General features: G+C 38.7%; 1 protein-coding gene across 5 annotated transcripts in view; it reads right to left on the bottom strand.

Moving 5' to 3' along the window:
* The window catches only part of epha3 (eph receptor A3), a 138,170-nt gene that overhangs the window by 105,619 nt on the left and 8,900 nt on the right, over positions 1-23,651 (bottom strand). For 3 of the 5 annotated variants that reach the window (XM_060929871.1, XM_060929873.1, XM_060929872.1), the window contains exon 3: positions 16,016-16,676. In XM_060929871.1, coding sequence (XP_060785854.1) covers positions 16,016-16,676 — 661 coding nt within the window. Of the gene's footprint in view, positions 1-9,578; positions 9,654-15,375; positions 15,758-16,015; positions 16,677-23,651 lie in introns of those variants that run through there. The other 2 variants (XM_060929874.1, XM_060929875.1) reach the window with 2 other exon arrangements.

The raw sequence follows: 23,651 nt of genomic DNA, 5'->3' as shown, positions 1-23,651 counted from the left end.
TATGATCAGCTGTTCGTTTAGCGACAGAATGATATAACTGTCAGTGCACAGTCAAAGGTAAACCTGTAGATGGCAGTAATGCAACACTGTGGATGCCAGCTGCTGTAAAATCCAAAAAAAGAAGGAAAAGAAGAAGGTAAACCTGTGCATGTGCACACAGACTTCCTCTGTCTGCTTGACTGCGTGAAGCGAGTGATTTCATGCACATTATTTGCTCAGAAATTCCCTCACATTAAATAACTTCCCAGTCACAGAATGGTCTGGGTTTTTTTAGACATTACAGAAATAAACATATATAACAATGACCATATTTCAGAGGGAACTAAATCTCACTGATTTTATGAAATCGAAAGGCCGTCTATCTTTAAGCAATCACCAACTATTTTCACCAAAAATTCGTTCTTTATAATGTAAAATAAAGATTTACTGTCAACATGTAACACTTCCTGGTCTCCCTCACTCTATAGTACAATGGAATGATCCATTTCTAAAAGAAACATGTGACTAAAACACCACACACGAAAGTGGACAAGTTTAAATCCTAATGTTGCTAGTTTTCTGTTTTCACAGTAAAACAAGAAAATTGGTGGACAACTGTCGGCCGGCTTATGTCAATTCAGCGTTCTAACTGGCAGTGCAAATGCAAACAGAAAAAAAGTCCTTGAAGGTGTGTAATTCTCAGGGGAGCGGCCCAGTGTGTAGTTCCTCTCACTGAGTCCCAAGAACTGTTTGGCCAAAAGCACCTTTAGATAATACAATTACACCATAGATCTAAACACTATAACTTTCCAATCTTTTGTTTGATCAACACTGGATACAGTTGAGGTGGTTGAGCACACCACATGTGTTTTTTTTAGGAAATATACTCAATGACTTGCTTGGAGGTGGCATGGTGGCACAGTGGCATTGCTGCCTCACAGCTCCAGGGTTCCTGACTTGATTCTGAGCTCCAGTTACTGTCTGTGTGACGTTCTACACACTTTCAAAAACATACCGGCAGGTAGACTGGTTACCGCAGGTGTAAAAAAGATTGTGCAAATGTGTGTGTGCAGGGTGCGTCCCTGCCTTGGATGCACTTACTTTTTCAGTTTTATCAACAGATTGCTAGATTGAAAATCTCTAAACATGATAATAATTATTTTATTCTAACATCTAAGGTTTTATGGCAGCTGATACTAACAGACTGCTGCAATTTATATACACACATATGTACGTAAGATATAGTATATATAGTCTAAAGTTTGGACATACCTTCTAATTCAATGCTTTTTAAAGACACTTCAAAAACTGTTTAAAGACATTTTATGTTTTAAAGTAATGATGGATGTCGTTACTCTTTCCTTAGTTGAGCGATTCTTGACATGGATTACTACAGTTGTGGAAGAGGGCTATTTACTGTATTTTTATTATTTACTATTTACTGTTTGATCTCAAACGCGTTAAGAAGGCAAAAAAATTGCACTAATTAACTTTTGATGAGGCACACTTATTAATTGAAAAGCATTCCAGGTGACTCCCTCATGAAGCTGGTAAAGATAATGCCAATAGCAGGGATGAGAGTTTTCCGCTTTTCGGCGGATTTCCGCTTTTTCTGAGTAAAAAACGACCTTTTTATATTATGCCAAATCCGTTGAGAATTTTTTAAAATTAATTTTGGGGGGTTGGGGTATGTTCCTTCATGCTGTTCAAACTTTATTAACTCCAACGATGTTTACGCATTATTTGTAAGTCGCCATCTTTAGTCTCGTTTAATCTCGTTGAATGTGATGTAAAATTCGTGTTATCTACATTGTTATTGGTCAAAACATCGATGTCGAGGCCATAATAGCCAATCAAAACAGTTTTTACAAAGACACCCACATCCGCTTTCTTTTATCAAAACTTACACATGTTCATGAGCTGCATATCAAAAATACGCTCCTCTAATCGGCGTTTTTTCTCAAGATGCCGAATACTATTGACAAGCGAGATGAAGCGAAGGTACGTGAAATTGATGCTGGTATAAAAAACAAGCTTAGCAAAGCAAAAGGAAAGCAAGAGAGGAGTGTGAGAGAGAGCAGAAGAGAACCAGGTTAGAGTGTGTAAAAACACAGGAGGCGCTGGCTAATGAAAGAAAAAGGAAAAAAGAGAGGACTGATGAGCTTTTGACTTTGGCCAAGAAGCTGAAGTCTAAATGATCAAATGAAAATTTGTTTCAAAAATAACTGGGAACTGTAAATAACTTAACTCTAAAAAGTGTCAGTAGACATTTTCCTTTTGAAGAAAACATACAAGTGCTGTGGACAATAAGATAAAGACAGTCCCCATAAAATATGCATTTGTTTGATTCAATACATTGAATATATGATAATTTGAATTATAGCTGACAGTGTTGATAACTGTATAACTTTAAAGTTTAAATAGACATTGTGAAGAAATCATATACAAGTAATGTGGACATTAGGAAAAGGTCAGTTTCCATAAGATATGAATGTTTTTATTGAATTCAATATATTGAATATATGAAAATTTGAATTATTAATTGAACTGTAAATAATTATGAATTTTAATCGACATTTTTTAGAAAAACAAGTGATGTTGACAATGAGTAATAACCAGTCCCCATAAAATGTAGATATTATTTTGAATGAATGCAATACACATATTGATTTTGATACATATTGTTCTATATAATAGTGTTTTTATTTCAATAAGTATTAAAATAGGCATCAGGTGTTTTAATTAACTACAGCTCAGATTGCAGGAAATAGGGTGTGTAAGGTCTCATTTTGAAAAAAAATTCCCGGGGGGTGTCCCCTCGGACCCCCCTTATTACAGATTTTCTGCTTTTTTCATCAGCACCTACTCTCATCCCTGCAATAGTGTACGAAGCATCATCAAGGTAAACAGTGGCTACTTTGAAGAATCTAAAATATGAAATATATTTTGGGTTTTTTAACATTTTTTTGTTTCCCACATAATTCCATATATATTCCATATGTTACTTGATGGTTTTGATGTCTTTGTTGTTCTACAATGTAGAAGTCACAATACAGAATACACACACACACACACACACACACACACACACACACACACACACACACACAATCCACATTCACTGGATATGAGCAATTGCACGCTCTGATTCTCTAACTACGAGGCTATCAGCTCATTTACCACGAGTAGAGAAAAACAAAATGGCGGAGCGTGTTGCTGAACCAACAGAGGATGAAATAAAAACTCTACTCGAAAACAAAACCCCCAAAAATACACACAAAAAAGCAAGAAAATATGGATTAAAAGAATTTGATGGTAAGAACGTATATTTTTTATTTTTCAAGAATTATTATTATTGCATTTTTCACAAATTGCTACTATCATTTCGCCAGTGTGTTTACATTCTAAGCGGAAATGATTTTGTTGGACGTGTTGTATAAAGTTTTTATTTATTGAATTTGCAAAAAATAAAAATAAAAATGCTCTTTTTCTCAAAATTCAGTGAATGTGGCTAGAATAAAACAGTTATTCCACTCAATCTCGTTGTACATGGCTTATAGCCAACTTGGCATTATGCGCCTCATCAGCTATCAGCTCATGCATGGCTTGATTTTGTGGAATAACTGTTTTATATCTATATAAAGAAAACTAACTGAATTAGAAGGTGTGTTCAAAACTTTGTCAGGACAAAATTTTGGACACACCTAATTCAATTAGTTTTTTTAATGTTATTGATTAAAAGACACTCATGTCTTACTTAAAGACATGAAGTTTACAAGGAGATAAACTTTGTATCTTTGCACAACCATGTAATGTTTTTTATATGGACACATCCACAAAAAAAAAGAAAAAGACCCCCCCCCCCCCCCCCCACACACACACACACACGTTAATCAAAAGAATTTTAATTTTGAACCGGTTCGCCATTTTGACAACAGGTGTCAAGTCAGCAGGAACACACTGGGAGTGATGTCATATACAGTATACACATACATATACACACACACACACACACCTTTAGTATCAGGTTTGTTACATATAAATTATTTAATAACTTATTATGTATAATTACATAATAAACACTTTTCTTGCACATACTCTCAAGTATAAAATATTCCAGTTAGTCTGAAAGATTGTCAGCCCTGTGATGACCTGGCGACTTGTCCAGGGTGTACTCTGCCTTTCGCCCGTAGTCAGCTGGGATAGGCTCCAGCTTGCCTGCGACCCTGTAGAAGGATAAAGTGGCTAGAGATAATGAGATGAGATGAGAGATGAGTCTGAAAGATAATCATACCCAAATAATTATTTTAATTCGTACCTATTTTGTGATTTTATAGATGTAGCTTTTCAAATGAATTAATTAGGAAAAGGAGATCAGAAAACAAGCAAATGATACAGCATCATTACCATTATCCTCTCCACTGTGGTTTGTAGTCCAGTGTGACAAAAACAGATGATGTGTTTTCTACAGAGTAGCAGAAACCAAATCACAGCAGAAATCTTATAATCCTTCTGCCTACAGCACCAACTAAGGCAAAATGCTTGAAAAGCTCAGCGCTGACTTCAAAATACAATTGTCAAGCACCCTAGCTTATGCAAACAGGGCCCAGGGAATGCAGGCAGTCCAAATATCTCAGTAGATGGTCTATGAGTAGACGGTCTGACATACATATTACCAGCTTGGACTTGTATTGTTTTAGTATTGCTACTCTCACCAGGAGAGATGTCAAGCCAGGGCCGTGAAAGTGTAAGAATTCAGAGAATGGGAGTGTTTGGATTTGCAATTCATCTGCAGTTGTGTATTTCACAACCTTACTGAAAGAAAGGTCAGAGAAACAGCTTCACTTGTTAATTTACAGATGTTCATTTGCCGTTCCTCAAAGAGCAATAGAACATAGCAGCTCAAGTGAATAGTTGATTAATGACAGTCCTGTCAAAACTGAAATGTGATTTTGGAGAAAAAAAAAGACGAAGAAGAAGAAGAAGAAGAAGAAGAAGAAGAAGAAGAAGAAGAAAGTGCTGTACAGTGCCAAAAGAGACTGCCATTGTGTTTATCTTGGTGAATGGGTCACTTCCCCCTGTGAAGACTGAGCAAAGGGAAGGCAGGCGTGCGGGGGGTGGGGGACTCAGCCTGAAGTATGCTTGGAACACTGGCTGTCAGAATGGCCTTGTCCTGCTGTCAAACTAGCAGCACGCTCATCGATCACAGTCACACCCCCCTCTAGCCCACGTCCCATCCACCAACAGGGGCCATCCCAAATAAACAGCCTGACCAGCGGCTGCATCTGCAGCATGGGATTTACATTCCAGGCCCTGGTGTTACAGTCTTTGAAGTGAAAATCAGCCATTTCAGATAGAGCCTTCTCTAGACTAATTCTGACCAACCCACTCTGGAGCCACAGAAGGAAAGTTGATAACAACAACAACAACAACAACAACACTTTCGCTGGCAAGAACAGATTATGCCTTATGGAGTCTCGGAGCAGTAAGACCCACGCAGAGGCACACACTACACCCGCCTCACCCACTGTTGGATTCTCTTCTCCATAATTAATTCTTTTGGTTAGGATTTGTCAATGGTGCCTTCAATAAAAAATGCAGTGTTTGTGAACTCATGCTGTTATTTCGACTGCTCCCTTCCCCACAAGATTCCACCACAGTTAATCTCTGCATATAAACAGCATTACTACTGTATGGGTTTCTCAGATTTAATTAGTTTTTTCTTACATACACTGAAATAATGAGATTTTCAAAAGTAAACTATATCTCATTGGGTGTTTAGAGGGAAGTGTCAAAAATGTAGTAATGCATTATCCTGCATAGCCTATACATAGCTCACTGCTGGATCAAATAATAACAACATTAACCTTTCACATTTTGCATCACAACACTTAGTTTTAGAGCCAGTCAACAGATTTGATTTCAATAAATAATTTCTATCACATTCTTTTCATTGTTTTGCTGCTGTCTGTGGAAATTGGTTTTTGAAAGGAATTAAAGAATTATTCTTGCCTTGACCAGTTTCGATTTCTAACCTTCATAGTTACTACATGCATAAGCCCATCCTGAAACAATCTCACTTCAATTTGCCCATGGAAAATGTCAAACATTAGTCTTTATGGTGGAAAATGCTTTAAGGTCAGTGGAAAAGCAGCTAGAAAAATAGTCAGGGAGTGAGTGTCCCCTAACTTCAAATTGATAGAAAAACCAAGTGCAGTGAGTCAGAGGTACAATAATAGCTTCCATCTGGGACCTGACCTGAGTTTATGAAGAATAATTCTAGCATAATAGGCCTAAAGCAAACCTAGCAATGACTACGCTGTGAAGAACAAAGCTTCTGGCCTGATGTACGAGTAGGTAGTTTGTCCTGCAAAGGTGTCAAACCGTTACCATACGAAGGAAAAACAGGAAAAAAAAACCCTCTTACATCCAAGGCCATGAGTCAAAGCCTGATTACTCAGCGTCATTTAGTGGGCCAGAAGGAGCCTGAGGAGATGCAGTTACTGTGAGGTGAGTAAACACTAGAACAGCTCCATTGCTCGCTACAGCATATAAAACCTATCTTCTCCCCAACTCCAGCTAATTGCCAGCAAACTCAACACTCAAGGTGCATGGGAGACTGGATCAGCTCTTTAGTTCATCTGGCAAAGGCAGCTAATAACCTGACACAACATTCCTAATAAACAAGCTCAGCAAACAAACTGAAAACAAGGAAACTTACTTCTAGAACAACCTTTTTCTGTGTTGTTCAGCAGGTCAATGTAAATATTTGTAGCTACTCTATAAAATCCTCACCGCTTTTTCCAAGAGGAGAACATTGTAAATCAGTGCTACATTCCTGAGAGCTGTTTTTGATGTACATCATAAACAAATGTTGGATTTTTTTTTTTATCACTTGGCCAACAAACTATATTTATTCCAATTCTGGTGTGCCACATAAAACATGTACACCCCACACACACACACACACACACACACACACACACACACACACACACACACACACACTTTGGTCATGGCTTTAACTTTCTAAGATAAATTACTGTAAGGTTGAATATGTTCGTCATATTAAAAAAATAATAAATTATGAACAGAAAACAAACCGGCCAGTCATGCCAAAAACGAAACTCTCATGTTTGACAGTTAAATATGTTCTTACATGTTCTTACAGTTTCCAGTTAAATACATACTCAGACACAGCTTTCTGTGTAATCACTCAAAACATGTGTAAATCAAAAACACACAAGGAAGTTTAAATTGCAGCTCATTTCTAGCGGTGTTGTATGTATGTATGGTATTTCCCTTGACTAGGAAGTGACAGTATGCAGTGCATGTCCTAATAAGCTAGGTGAATATTTGTTTCTCAAGTCTTTCTCGGGTCTGAGCAAAAGCAGACGGAGTCAGAAGCCTCATTTGGTCTTCTCATTATTGTAAATGGCCCCAGCAGAGTCTTTAATATGAATGAAACCTGAAAGCACTACAACTCCAAAAAGCAGAACAGTTCACACTCAGTTTTTCATTCCATGTGGGAGCACTTTGGCCATTCCGTGGCTTTGCCATTGTTTCGGAGCAATGATTTGGACCATCAGCAGTGGGGTGACATGAAGCAATGTCTTGACAATGTACATGAGCCCTGCAAGTTTGTATGGGGGGAAACACGGGAAAGCATTTAGAGAAAGGGTGGAGAGTGATAGAAAACATGTGGCATGCGACCAATACCTAGGCATGCAAAACCAGCCTTTGATCCTCCAGCTAGAACCGTCAGCCACCAAGACAGAACATTACCACCCTTAACCACGTCACAGAGCATCAGCAGCAATGCGCAGATTAATCAAGCAAACATTCCGACTTGTGACTCTGCTCAGAGGACCCCTGGCCTTATTTACTGTGACTATTGCTACTGCTACCTGTATTATGAGAATGTCAAATGGCTACACTAGGTTACACTGGCCTGGCTTCTACAGGTTATTTGGAATATCCAGTGTATGAAATACAGCACAGAAAGTACAGGGCGTTTTTAGCATCTTTAGTTTACATTGCAATAATACAATATACCGTACTTTACAATAACAACATCTGTGCCTTTTCAGAGAATGGCCAGTACTAAAAAAAGAATCAAGGGAGATGGGCTTGATTTTAATAGGGGTTGATTTGGAGCTGTATTTAATTTAAGCTTTTACTGATTTCAAGGAAACTCATGTCTCTTACAAAGGAGCTAAATTCTTCTTGGCTCCACATAACACTGTACCAATCCTGAAACTTTCAGGAGGAAATCCATTAAAATGTTCAAATGAAGCATCTGTTTTATATATACACAAAGGGGCATTTAAAGGAGAAATGCTTCTCTTAAATAGACATATAATGACGTGCAAAAAAAAAAAAATTCAGTCCCATCAGTGGGAGAAGAAGTACTCAGTTTAGTCATGCAGGGAAACAGAGGGACTAAATTGCAGCAGAAATGGGACCCTGAGACAGAGCATCACACAAACACGATGAGCACTGAAATCTCCCTGAAATGCCCTGGTGCACTCAGAGCCAGTGAAGGCTTCTCTGCTGACCTGAAACTTTCACAGTAAAAATGAATAAACAACCACATGCAATATATTTTTGTGCTCACGTGTATATTCTCAGTCATTTCCCTTTCAACGTTCTGTTCCTGTGTGAAGATTTTGGCAGTGAAAAGAAAATGGTGGAGGAGGTTTTAGCCGATTGGAATTTGTTCTCTAATTTTTCCAAGTTTGAGTCTGAGGTCCAACTGCTTAAGATTTTCAGAAAGTGGTGATATTCTCCCAGTCACTCACATTTGCATGCAGTCAGTGCTTCACTCAGATGTATTATTCTTTTTGCTAGTCACACACATTATATGTATATAATATATACATATAATATATTATATGTGATAATAGATTATGATATGTATAATAGATTTATACACACATAATATATTATATGTGTATAAATCTATTGTAATTATTGTGAGCTGTGCAATTCAGAAAATAGGCCAAAAACCTATTATATTATATATTAGTGTGTGCCGATTAAAACAAAAATGAAATATATCAACCTGCTGCAATGGCAGAAGGAGGACAGCTAGATTCCATCACAAATCCCCTGGCGATGGCATTTTGAGGACAAATTTTAATGAAAAAACGAAGACAGTCTGGAATAGAGATCAGTACCACCATTAGCACTGACCCATCATTGGGTCAGTAATTAGTGTTACACTTTTTTTCATGATGAAACATATGCTAATAAAATTAAGGTATAACATTTACCAGAAGAAAACAAATAAACTTGCATCTATGTTTTTTTTAAATAAATGCAACACCATGTTCTCTTGAGTAAGGTTTAACCAAATTTTGTAAGCACTATCTATTTATGTCTATTCTATCCGCACTCACTGGATATGAGCAATCACACACTTTGATTGGCTACTCTACTACTAGGATATCAGCTCATATACTGTGAGTAGAGAAAAACAAAATGGCGGAGTGCATCAAGTCAGATATAGCACTTTATCAAGTATTTAAAAGAAACAGAGATAGCTAAAAGAATATTGCGCCTCACCCCCACCCCACCCCACCCCACCCCACCCCATATCTCCTGTTCCACACTCCAGCCCAGTCAGTGGCAGTACTGCACCTTTAAGTTGATTTGCCAACCGCCAAAAATCCCTAAAGGAGAAGAAGAAAACGGTGGACTGTGTTACTGAACCAACCAAGGACGAAATAAAAATACTCAAAAACAAAACCCCCAAAATACAAAAAAGCAACAAAATACAGAATGAAAGTATTTCATGGTAAGAACATATCTTTTTTTAAATTTTTCAAGAATTATTATTATCGCATCTGTCACAAATTGCTACTGTAATTTCATCGGTTTGTTTACATTCTAAGCGGAAATGATTTTATCGGACGTTTTGTATAAAGTTTTTATTTATCAAATTTCCAAAAAATAAAAATGTTGTTTCTCAAAATCCAGTTAATGTGGATATAATAAAAAAAATTTCCACTCAATCTTGTCATACATGGCTTATAGCCAACTCGGCATTACATGCCTTGTCGGCTATCAGCTCTTGTGCGACTCGATTTCGTGGAATAACTGTTAAATGTATATCAGGTTAAGTCTACCTCACACTTCTTAGATTTTCAGTACATTGTACCTTCTTAATTGCACATTAAAAAGTTGGTTTAAAACAAACTATACTGTTATGGGTTTTCTTAGCAGTTAATTTAAAATGGCTACCATTTGGATATGCATGTGATGTTTTTAGTCCTTTAAATAGGGATAGGATTTCATCATGGTCACTGTAAATCTTTTTGTTAATGGCTACATGTGGTGCAGTTGTTAAAGACCAGTATTCTCTTTCTATTTTAAGGTTGTTACACGTTAAGTCTCTGTAATGTATGATGTCCACGCTGTGATCCTTTCTATCCAAAACTGTTTTCTTAGTGATACAGACCCCAGTGAAGGCCTAGCCCAAAGTGCATGGACTGCTCCACTGCTGAAATGTAAGAATAGGATCGGTGTGCACTAAACACAGTTCTCTGGTCCAGTGTCTTTCATTCAGTAAGGCTTTAGGGCTTGTTAAAATACCCATTGCACTTTCTAGAGCAGCATTAATAAGATCTGATAACTAATCAGGGATAGTGAGCATGGGGATTGTATATCCTGGTAAAGCCAGGAGGAATGTAAACCACTGCAGCTCTCAAAGGAGCCCTGTGGCAGCTGCGAACATGGGAAGCTCAGAAAGCAGACAGACATCCGGATCACACAGTCTTTTTATTTGCTGTTTTAAGATCAAATTATTGTTAAGACTTTAATACAGATTTTAGTGCTCTGTGTCATTATCGTAACAGGCCGTACATTCACATTCGCTCGGAATGTACCGATGCACGGCCAGTGAAGCTGTACTGAAAGTAAATTAACAACACATTTATGCTAAAAGAAGGTGACTTTTAAAACTTTCACACCCTTGTATTGCTAATACTGTTATAGCTGATAATGAACAAAAGAAAATCAAGTTGTTATCTCCTTCAGGTTAATTCTCCAGTGAATTAATTGACACAAACAATCAAAGTAACCTTCAATAACATAATCACATTAATTTACTTTCCGTCGAAGAAAGGGTAGAATTAATTCTACTGCATAATCTGTAGTTAGAATACTTCAACCATTTCAAATATTGTAAGTGCTTAATATTTTGACTCCACGGAGTTATAAGATACTATCTGACAAGTTTGTGTCTTTGCTTTGACCCCAATAAAGCAGAAACATTTCACATTTTTATTATTTTGTATTTCTAAACACTGTTTTGGTGTAAAATGTCTCACATACAGTACCAGTCAAAAGTTTGGACACGCCTTCTAATTCAATGTTTTTTCTTTATTTTTATTCATTAAGAGACACGTCATGATGGATGTTGTTTCTCTTTACTTAGTTGAGCGGTTCTTGAAATAATATGGATTTACTACAGTTGTGGAATAGGGCTATTTACTGTATTATTATTATTTACTATTTACTGTTTGATCTCAAACACAATAACAAGGCAAGAAATTGCAGTAATTAACTTTTGACGAGGCACCTGTTAATTGAAAAGCGTTCCAGGTGACAACCTCATGAAGCTGTTTAAGATAATGCCAATAGTGTGCAAAATGTCATCAGGGTAAACGTTGGCTACTATGAAGAATCTAAAATATGAAGCATTTTTTAACAATTTTTGTTCAACACATAATTCCACATATGTTCCATATATTGTTTCGTAGTTTTGATGTCTTCAGTATTGTTCCACAATGTGCAGAAAATAGTCAAAATACAGAAAAAGCTATGAATGAGTAGGTGTGTACAAACTTTAGACTGATACTGTATATCCAGTGGTATGACAATAACATTTTTATTAAGTATTTTTTTGTCAGCAAAGAAAATTATAATTCTCAATTAATCTGTCACGGTAAATGTACTGACTCTCACAACTACCTCCTCAAACACAAGAGCACATGAAATATTCAACAAAGGATCTCCTTCAGTGCTGTGTCCTCTCTATGTGTCAGATCCGGACTCAAGATGATGAAATTCTGCATCTGCATACCTCAAAATATCTGTGTTAGAGCGACACTTGGACTCCGCACAGTAATCAATCCATTAACACAGCAGGCCTGCAGAGTGAGCTCTGAGTAACACCCTTCCCCTACAAATGTGCTTATGAGTATGGAGGTGCAGCTGTCACACTCCTGTAATACAAGCCCTTATTAGTGTCCATTAGTCTCCCCCGAAACTAATAAGAGATTGTCAAATACATCTAAACTTTCACACAAGCACCACACAAATAGGATAACATCGAAAAATGGATGGTGCCCTGAAGGGACTCGCTGTTGCATTATCGCTGTTTCACTCCAGAGTAATCAGGGGGATAATGCACAAATCTCCAGTTACTACAATACTACAGAAAAATGAGAATGTATCTAAAAACAAATGGCGCAAGCACACTCACTCATTCATTCACTTGCATACTCACTCATTAGTTCACGCACTCCATCACTCAGTCTCTCTCATTGTATTGTCATCATCACTTACATGAAAGTAACACAAAGAACCACTTGTCAGGCCCCCGGTTTTACACGCCACAAATCGGTGTTGGGATTGACAAATTGTTTGGAGCAGTCACCTTCAGATGCATCAAGTTCATGCCAAACCACAGGCTAGAAAAACCGGAGAGCAAAAAATGCATGACCATGCACAACTATTTCAAATGTATGGTTAGGCCTCAGACATCAGAATTTGTATTTAGTTTCAGTGAAAGAGTCCTTTTGGCTGCTTCTACAGCTCATTCCTTTCATGGGGTAAAATGAGAAAGGGGGGGAAAAAATCACATATGTTTTCTATGATTTGCATTTGATGAATAATAGATTGGGAGAAAACAATCCCTCCTAAACATGTCAAAGACACTTTTCAAAATGTTTCTCTGTTTGTTTGCTTTTTTTTGTCTTACAAAAAACAATTTATTATTATTATTATCTCATCTCATTATCTCTAGCCGCTTTATCCTTCTACAGGGTCGCAGGCAAGCTGGAGCCTATCCCAGCTGACTACGGGCGAAAGGCGGGGTACACCCTGGACAAGTCGCCAGGTCATCACAGGGCTGACACATAGACACAGACAACCATTCACACTCACATTCACACCTACGGTCAATTTAGAGTCACCAGTTAACCTAACCTGCATGTCTTTGGACTGTGGGGGAAACCGGAGCACCCGGAGGAAACCCACGCGGACACGGGGAGAACATGCAAACTCCGCACAGAAAGGCCCTCGCCGGCCCCGGGGCTCGAACCCAGGACCTTCTTGCTGTGAGGCGACAGCGCTAACCACTACACCACCGTGCCGCCCATTATTATTATTATTACTGTTGTTTGTTACATTTATGATTCACAAAAATATTTGCAGGCAAAAGTACAGCAGAAACCTTCATGTTAGATTTCTGACATTCAAAACTAAATATAGTATACTGTAAGAAAAGGGGTACAGTAGAAGTCCATTTCTGTCATCCAAGGTACAATCTACACTATTGTACCCCCTAGGGCTCATTTTTGGACCTCAAGGTAACTATGTGTACCTTTTTAGGGCCAAAAATTTATATATCTGTTCCCAAGCAGTATATAAAGGGTACAAATAAGTACTTTAGAGGGAACTGCCCCAATGACAAGCCGTTGTACCTGTAAAGGTACAAAAATATACTTTATTTTCTGAGAGTGTAGTCAAGTAGAACTTTGCATCTCATATGAGTGTATGAGTGTTGGGTTAAAACAAACAAACAAACAAACAAACAAACAAACAAACAAACAACCCTACTACGTACTTTATGCACAACAAACTAGGATTCCTTTATGGCTGGATCCTGCAACATAAGGTAAAAAAGAAGCTTTATCATAACCCTTTCATTTTGCAATCCTGATTTACAGAAGGCAGTGTGTCATATCTGGTAGTTACAACATGTCAGGGAGAATAAGAACTAAATATTACAACTCAGAGGATCTGAAATCTCCTCAGGTTGGAGGCCGTTACAGAGGCAAATAAAAATGAGGAAATATTTATATCACAATCAGAATTAATGGATATTTTTTGTTTACTGTGAACGTTACCGTGCAATATTTGACCATTTTATTCATTGTGAAACTTACCTACAAACTGCTACAAATTAAATTAACTGTATTTTTCAGTGGTGTAGCGGTTAGCACTGTTGCCACACAGCAAGAAGGTTCTGGGTTCAAGCCCAGTGGCCAACGGGGACCTTTCTGTGTGGAGTTTGCATGTTCTCCCCGTGTCTATGTGGGTTTCCTCCGGGTGCTCCGGTTTCCCCCACAGTCCAAAGACATGCAGGTTAGGCTAAGTGGTGGCTCTAAATTGACCGTAGGTGTGAATGTGAGTGTGAATGGTTGTTGGTCTCTATGTGTCAGCCCTGCGATGATCTGGCAACTTGCCCAGGGTGTACCCTGCCTCTCACCCATAATCAGCTGAGATAGGCTCCAGCTTGCTCGCGACCCTGCACAGGATAAGCAATTACAGATGATGGATGGATGGATGGATGGATGGATGTATTTTTCATTTTGTTCAAAAGGATGCAGTGTTTTGCCCTTGAATATAAGTGCATTCTAACTAACAGTCCTATTTAAAATTCCAGGTACTAAATCTCAGTTTATGGCCATTTTATGACCAATGCTGTTTACTAATTGCATGACTAATAACACTTAAATAGTGCACTAATCAAAAACACAAATCTAAAGCATCCAAGTACTACCTTTTTGAAAATTGGAGATGTGCAATGTTAACCAAAAATCTTTTCATGTTTTCATATAAAGAACTTAGCATCAGATATATCTTTTTTAATAGATGCTCAGAGCGCCTTCAGCAATTTCTCAGCGAACACAGTTTGGCACATAATATCTCCATCTATCTATCTCTAAGGCAGGCCCACACATCTTCAACCTCAATGGCTCTCAATCAATTCTAATGCATCCATGAACATCGAAAAGTATCACACTGAATTCCCGAACTGAAAAACATCTTGAGGCCCAGTTGGAGAGGAGGAGAAGGATACAGAGCACTCTATGAGCTGTAGTGATTTCTCTTGGGAGCTGGCTTAACTCAAATAATACCACAGACAGGACTGAATCTCTCTACAAGCCAGCTGCCAGCCAATTTATTATCAACCCTCTCAACCACGGCTCCTCTCACAATTATACACGCCAGCTGAAATACATGGTTCAGAACATGGTTCCTTGCTCTGAGACAGCACCCGCTGTAATGAACTTCCATCCTAACATTAATGTTCTTGCTCATTTAACATTCTGAAACTGGCAAAAGCGCCAAAAAATGTCCATACATTTATAATAAAGCTGGAGGAACATAAACCATTTTCCTTTATATCTTTTATATTACATTTATAAAACCAGCATGAGAGGGCAGAGTAACTCGCAGGATCTTCTAAGAACATTTTCACACACACACACACACACACACACACACACACACACACACACACACACACACACACACACACACACACACACACCTTCCATCACAAAGTCTTGGATGCCAAACACACATCTATTCTGTCTCCTGATGAGGTGATACCGAAGTGTATTTCACAATCTTAACTGCTTCAAGCTGCTCTTTGTGAATGCCTACACCACAGATCGATCTCTTCTGTTGAACTGAATGCTCATACTCCTCAGTCCCAGCACGCTCACTGTGGCTTACAGATAGAGGTGTGTCTGTATTTCTATGAGAAAGAAACAATTCTTGTTCTCCAAGTAGTAGACAAATTTAAACATTTAAAAGCACTTACATTCTCAGCAGACAACAAATAAATGGTTTTAAACAAACAAATGAATGAAACTCCAACAACAGATTGTGCATCTCGTTTAGAGTGGTTGTATATAGTATTGGTGCTAGTGCATTATGCTGATGAAAGAAACAAAATGGGCCGTGAAATGAAAGGCACTGCAAATAGGAAATGAAAGAGGAAGAGAGACTATACCTTGGCAGGTGACTCCCCGGTCCTCATAGCCAATGTTACACAAACATTTCCCGATGGGTACCAGCCATTCTCCCTCAGTGCTACAGTACATTTTGGGAGGGTCCTCTTCCTTGGAGTTGTTGACACAGGAGCCCTTCACCTCCACTAATGACTGAGTGTCCATGGGCACTGTGTCAGGAAACATGGCCAGGTTCCGTACTGTGAAAGGGCATTTCTTAAAGTACACCCGTACTGACACCAGGGCCACACAAGCCCCCACATCCTGGAAGGCCAGGTAAAAGCCTTTCTTAGTCACTGGACCTACTTCTCGCACCTCTGTGTTGAGTTTAAGAATGCGATCGCCCAGGTCCATCTGAGTAAAGCTCTCATCGGCAGCGATGGTGTCTATTTTCGAGAACTGGTGCTCACGGAACTTACTGCCCTGGTCCTCGTCTGTCTCCAGGTAGTGCAAGTTGAAGGTTTCTTTACAGGTTCCCAGCACTAGTGGGATGCTATTGCAGTCTCTCAGAGTGAACTTGAGCTCCACATAGATCTTCTGAGCAGAGCTGCGAGGGATCCAGTTGGTTCTCAGCCAGTTGTTCTGGCTATACTCCATCACATTGCACACCTGGAAGGTCCGAATCGGTGTGTAGTGCTCATCCACACCACTGATCTCTTCCCACTGCGAAAAGCAAAAGGGAACAGGTATGGTTATGAGTGTAGAAAAGGACTACTGAGGTCCACTCTGATACTAAGCTAAGGATAGTCAAAGTGCCAGCACAAATAGAATCACCTGAATGGCGAAAATTAAATGAATATTTATTCTGTTGTTGATCATTAACATGCAACATAATGAATAGGCCTCACCATTCTCTGCTGTAATGTGAATGTGAATCTGAATCATTTCATCATGCACAAGTGCTTTATCATACAGTATATTGTGTCCAAAGCAACAATGTGGCCAGAATCTTATGGCCTACACTTGTAACATACGCAAGCCAGAATAGATTACAGAATATATCAGAAGTGTGCTTGGGACTCTTTTAAATCTCCATTTATCCACTCCTGAAGGAATTCTGGCCAATCCCACCTGCTCCCACAGACATTCTTGATCACGCTCTCCTGTTCCAGTTATTTTTGCAGGTACCTGCATACAATATTTTCTAACGAACTTTGCAATGATCAATTAATAATCTCAACTTCCAGGATTAATCATTTACTGAAGATGAATGAGTAAACCTGGTAAACAACCTCACAAGCAATCTATCGTGACCAATACACTCCCGTATTATTTAATGTGGTCTTTCTTTGTCCACAAGCTTCATAACTGACCTTCCACTCCCACCCACATGACAGTAAAAAGGATCCAGTCCCACAATGTACACTTCTAGTCTGGATGCATACTTCTAGTATGTACAGAAACATCATGTTTTCTGTTACAAAAACAGAAGACTGTCTGGCTTCCCATCCAGCTGCAGTTTATAAAAGCCCTTGGTAGAGTCAAACTGGAAATCTTTAATGGCCTTGAACTGTTCATTAGCAGGCAGGACAAGCGTGCCCTCAGACCCTATTACCTATTTATGTTTCGCCTGTAGCAGTGGTTAATGAAACACCCAGGAAAGCGCATTAAGACAGTTTTGTTTTTACATTTGCTTGATCACTATTGGTTATGATGGCCACAGTAGAAGTTTACCAAAATTAGTAGCAGGCACTAAAATACAGAATTTTAGAAAACATTATATACCTTGATGTAAACTTATTAAAGTGTTGTCTTTAATTAAGAAAGATTTCATACAAAATATTGCGAACTTGTAATTGGCACGAAGTCCAATGTAAGTTAGGTTTCATTAGATTTAGAATGGCTGTATCTTCTATAATCCAATCCAAACTTCTTGAGGATGTCTCCTGATCTGTATCTGTACTACATCATGTGTCTAAGTTCACAGCCCTTTTTAATGAACAGCTGTGCCATCCTTTACTTTTCTCATACCTTTTAAAGAATGGAATGTATGCCAGTTAGTGACTTTTATTAGCTTGCCCAGATTCATGGCAGAGCTTCAACTTTTCTGGGCTTGTAGTTTTGATTTACACCTACAAATTATGCAAACACCTCGAGTAAGGATAACTCCAATTTACAAAATGTGACTCCACTGACTTTGTCAATACACTATGTCATACTGGACTAAGGGTATTCTGTGTTCATTTAAATCAGTAGCTGCAGCTATCCTGGCCCACTGGCCTGTATGGTATACGGGCAGTTTCCTTCAAACTGGAGATCCTAAAGAAGTGTTACGACCACAGTTGAATGAAAACTGTTTTTGATGTCATGTGTTTATGAATTTCCAAGCAGATGAAGTGGAATAGTGCTGCAAAGTCAAATACATCACTGGAAAGTTCAAGTGGTGATTTGTCAAAGTTACTTTCATTCCATGAGGTATTTTTTGAATTGCCAGCTTGTGTTCACTAGCATAGTAGAAGCCCCAAATTGAATCCAGGTGCCAGGGCTGCACTATATTATCATATTGCAGTGAAGGACTGTGTCTAGACCATGGGTGCCAAAGTAAATGAAATATCATATATGATGCATAGATCACACACTTGAAAATAGTATATTACATTAACGGTTTGCTGTTATGTATGACATCATCATGGCACAAGCCACCCTCCTGTAGCATCCTTCTTTAAATCATCGTGCTAAGCAGCACTGAGCAACAGTAAACCACTGTACACATATACATCTGTCTGGACATTTCTTTTAACAGGTAACAGTTTTTCAGAGAGTGATTACTTCTGAGAGTCAAGCTACAACTTTATAGCATGTCGGCTCTCTAAGCTATAAGAGGAGACATTATCTCTCTGTTTTGCAACGTAACAGTCAAAAGGTAGACTGAAATTGTCTGAAGGCTTTTCTAAATATCACTTTACATCAGGGGTCACCAAACTACGGCCCGCGGGCCAGATCTGGCCCGCCACCCCCCTTTGACCGGCCCCCCAGCCCCTCTGCCCCCCATCACTTGAACCGGCCCTATGAGGCAATCCCCAAAAGTGGTCATGGCCTATTTTTTTAAATTGCTTTTTGGCAAATAATAACATGTCTGCATCTTGTATTTTGTTGATTTTATCAATTAAAATTGATATTTAGTTATAAAATGAACTATTCATATTTTCCGAATTTTCGTCATATGCTCGCGATCAAGCAGTGACAGGCAGCGCATGCGCAGAGAACTGTCAGTGTTCAGGACAGCAAAATGGCTAGCGGTAAGCGAAAAGCTGACAGAGAGTGCAGAGTTTTTAAAGCACAGTGGACCACCGATTATTTTTTCGTTCAGTGTAAGGACCGTGCAGTTTATCTTGTATGTAAAGAAAGTGTGCCGGTTTTCAAAGAATATAATCTGCGTCGTCACTATGAAACCCGCCACAAAGAGTATGCTAGTTTGCGAGGGCAAACAAGAGAAGACAGGATTCGGAGGATGAAATGCGGACTGGCTGCACAACAGAATGTATTCCTTCACCAAACCCAGATCAACCAGGCTGCTGTCTGAGCTAGCTATAAGGTAGCTCACCTACTAGCTACCCGTGGAAAGCCGTTTACTGATGGGGACTTTGTTAAAGTATGCATGCTTGCTGTGGCCGAGGAGGTGTGTCCCGACAAGAAGGATGCGCTCAATGCGGTGAGTCTCTCCGCACCTACTATGACCAGGCGAACCGAAGATTTGGGGGACAACGTGTATGACCAGCTGAATGAGAAAGCGTCAGAATTCGAGTTTTTTGCTTTGGCCATGGATGAGAGCAATGACGTGCAGGACACAGCACAACTGCTGTGATCTATTGATCTATTGCTCATATTATTATAATTTCACTGTTTTTTAAAATGTATTTATTTTATAGGCCTATTTATTTGACCTTTATTAAGTGCTGCATACAATTATTATTTATATTATTAATAATATCAACAGGCCTACCTACAATTTATAATTTTCCACTCACCTTTGCCAGTGTCAATCACCTCAAATAGGCAGATGTTTCTTACCTTGACAGCTTTGATATTATTTTTATTAGAAAATAAATAAATGGAATATCTGTGGTATTTCAAATTAAAACAAAGTGTGAAGACTTGATTACTACTTTTGCAAACCACTAGTAAAGATAAACAAATATGTGCCAGGAATCAAGTGTTGATATAGTAGTATGGATATAGTAGTGGGGATGGCCGTGCCAGGCTAGTAAACTCTACTACACAATGAGGCCTGCTGGTGGTCATATTTGTCTGGGTCATACAATTCTATGTGATATAGCTGACCTGACCCCGGCCCCCATCACAGTCAGGAACGACAATGTGGCCCCCAGAGAAAAAAGTTTGGTGACCCCTGCTTTACATCAATAATCCCCTTTCAGTAAGGAAAGCACCAAGGAAACATGAAAATCAGCAGTTGGTACATTTAGCAGAATTGTGGCCAACTCTTCCTCTATGTGTACTCGCACTGTGAAGACAGATCAACTGGTAAATACTTTTGACGAACAGATACTCTGGCACTTGTGTGAAAAAAGACCAACTGAACGAGGGCTTATGTTTCAGAAATCCATAATACAATTTCAGCTTCTTTCATGCATTACAGTGAAATTGCATTAGTTAGAAAAGACTGATATTTAAGCTCGGGTTCTTCTGGTATCAGACATGTGTTGGCTTATTCATATAGAAGACAAAACTGAGTCTAGCAAATCCTACATTGTTCATTGTAATTCTTTTGATGAACAAATTAGAGCACATTTTCTTCTACGAACTGCATTACACACCTGAGTGCTGAGATGGCAGAAGACTGAAGATATATATTAAAGGGGAACTGAAGGCAAATTTTTATTATCAAAATTCTATTTATCTCATTTTATTAAATATAGGAATGGATTTTTGATAGCTATTTTGTCGCTGCTATAGCAAGTTATGAGTATTTGAAATAAGCTATGTAATATATCAGTCCATATGTCAAAGCAATGGCCGTAAACGAGATTTGTTGAGACCTTTGCGAGACATCGTAGGACGGAAGTAAAACGTACAGCGGAAATCAAAATGACCGACATCTGCCAACGTTGTCAAAAGACGCGCGCGCCCTCTTTTGAATGCTGATGTAATCAAGCAGGAAGTTTTGTTTGTTTTGATAGCAATCAGGAAAGTTTGAAAAAAGTAGGCAGTAATCGTCATTTAAACTCGTTTTTGTGCAATATTTTGTTAGGAAAACAGTTTTCAAAATGGCAGCACTGACACCTGGCTGACACTTGACGTTTCGAAGTCTCGCACAAGTCTCATCAAGATCGTGCGGATAAGTGACGCCTGCCATGGACCAAGTGAACTAAATTCAATATGTCTAAAAACCAAATAGGCCAATAAGTATAATATTTAATTGCAAATAGTTGCCAATACGAGTCACGATGTTAATAAAACCGAAAACATAATTGAATAACACGTTAATTAAGAAGTAAAGTAAGTTTAAAAATTACTTCAGTTCTCCTTTAATAAGGCGTTATTGCATATGGATAAAATAAAGATCTACCAAGAGCTATAATCTATGATATACAGTACAACACACTCTCAGAAAATAAAGTATATTATGGTACCTTTAGGAGAACAACGGCTTGTCACTGGGGCAGTACTCTCTAAGGTACTTATTTGTTCCCTTTATATACCACTTGGGAACATATATGTACCTTTTTGGCCTTAAAAAGGTACACACAGTTACCTTGAGGTCCAATAATGAGCCCTAGGGGGTATATTAGTGTAGACTGTACCTTGGGGGACAAACATGGACTCCTACTGTACCCCTATTTCTGACAGTGTACAGATGCATCAGATTTACTCTGATACCTTCTTTTAACTGACATCATTCTAGTAAGCACTTCAAATAAAACAAGCGGCATAAATTCATATCTAATTTCATAGCAATAGTGCCTTAAAAACTGTTTTTTTTGTCTTTTGTTTTTTTTTCAGAACTGTTTGCCCTTCTATCCTCCTTTTATGTCAGAATTTCAATTGAGTCTACATCATTCTCACATCAAGGCTGGAAACAGCAGAAGTGGCTGCAAATGTTCCACCGGCTAAAATTTCCTACACTAGGCCATCAGGACAACTGTAACCTATCAGTCAATGCCTTTCCATCGCTATTTTATGACTGTGGAACCATAACACATTGTGCACTGCCCATTTACCCCACCGAGGCCATATGATGTGCTAATCCCAGTTTATACAGCAGCTTTTCTTCACACTTCATCCAGCTGGACACATTTTTGGTATTCTTTTCAGATCCCAAAACATACTGAAGCTCTGAAATTCTTTGACCTTTGTGTTAATACTATTGTCTTTTTGGAGTCATGAAAATGGATCTTGCCTGAATAAGACCCAGAATTACAAAGTGAAGTGGAATATGAGAATTTCTGTCTAGTTCTTATAGTACTGAACCGGACATTCTGTACTGGCCAGGATTTTTTTTTTTAAACTTCCAACAGATTATAGAGTTACTCATTACTTCACATTTTTATTAAATGGAATAAATACTGTTTTCACAATATACAGAAAGTTCTGAGAAGCAGCGCCTTTTGGTTTTGAAGCAAAGTAGAATCTAATTTGCAGCTATTACTTCAGACTTTGCGGTTGTTCTTTTACTAAAATGTCTGATTTTCCACAGAGCCAAATATATTCAATCCATCCACATTTTACTTGGGCTTCGGGAGGTTGCTTGTCTATGCAGTTTAAAATATCCACAGTTTTGTGACAAAATGTCCATCTTTTATTCAACTGCACGAAGTTATGGTTTAAAAGCGGTGATAGAGTTGTGCCACTGAGGCATTAAATGGCTGCTTCACTCTTTCTTTTTTCCCAGAGGTGATCCAGCATTAGGTTGTCTAATGTACAGTGCTGAGGTATTATCAAATCCCTAATCTCCAGTTCATAATCATGCCCTACATCTCTTCCCTTCACAGCAAATATGATCTCTGTGTCGGCACTGAGCTACAAGCTAGGCACTCTAGGTAATCATGGAGCAAAGGCAAAGTAATCCTCCTGCCGTGAGTAATGAATCCCAGACTGAGGCTTGATGCAATTTGGACGAGCCATAATAAACAGAGCTGCGCGTTTAAAAAGTCAACCACGCTGAGCCAATTTATATTTACTGTCCTTATTGAGGCAGGCGGCCACGTGGGGAGCGTCTGATGGGTTTAGCTCCCAATTTGCTTTAACCGGGCCGATTTGTGCTTACACCGGCAGAAGGCGGGGAACCCATCCATCAGTGTCAATGCTGTGCCGGCACATTACGTGTAATAATTTTTGAGGGCATAGTTCTTAGGGCAAAATGCTTATCACTCAAAACTAGGTAAAAGTCATGAGTAATTATAGAAAATTTATCTCAAGGTCTTGATCTTTTGCATTCTCCTTCACCAGTTATGACAATGAGATGTGCTAAATAAATGTTACCACATTCACTTTCACCTTTATGGTTGTATAAGATTAATTGTCATCTGTACCTGTTCTCAAATACTAACAATTAAAACTAACTACAATACCCAAGATCCTCTGCTAAACTTCATGCCAGCTCACAGTCACGGTCACCTATCCCCTTTTCCAATCACCAGACTTCGAAGCTTGGGCACTTGTTTGCGATCTCCTGCACCC

The sequence above is a fragment of the Neoarius graeffei genome, chromosome 9 (genome assembly GCF_027579695.1).
Source record: "Neoarius graeffei isolate fNeoGra1 chromosome 9, fNeoGra1.pri, whole genome shotgun sequence".
Classification (NCBI taxonomy): Eukaryota; Metazoa; Chordata; class Actinopteri; order Siluriformes; family Ariidae; genus Neoarius; species Neoarius graeffei.
The sequence above is the reverse complement of the archived record's forward strand: the minus strand, read 5'-3'. Positions and strand labels throughout refer to the sequence as shown.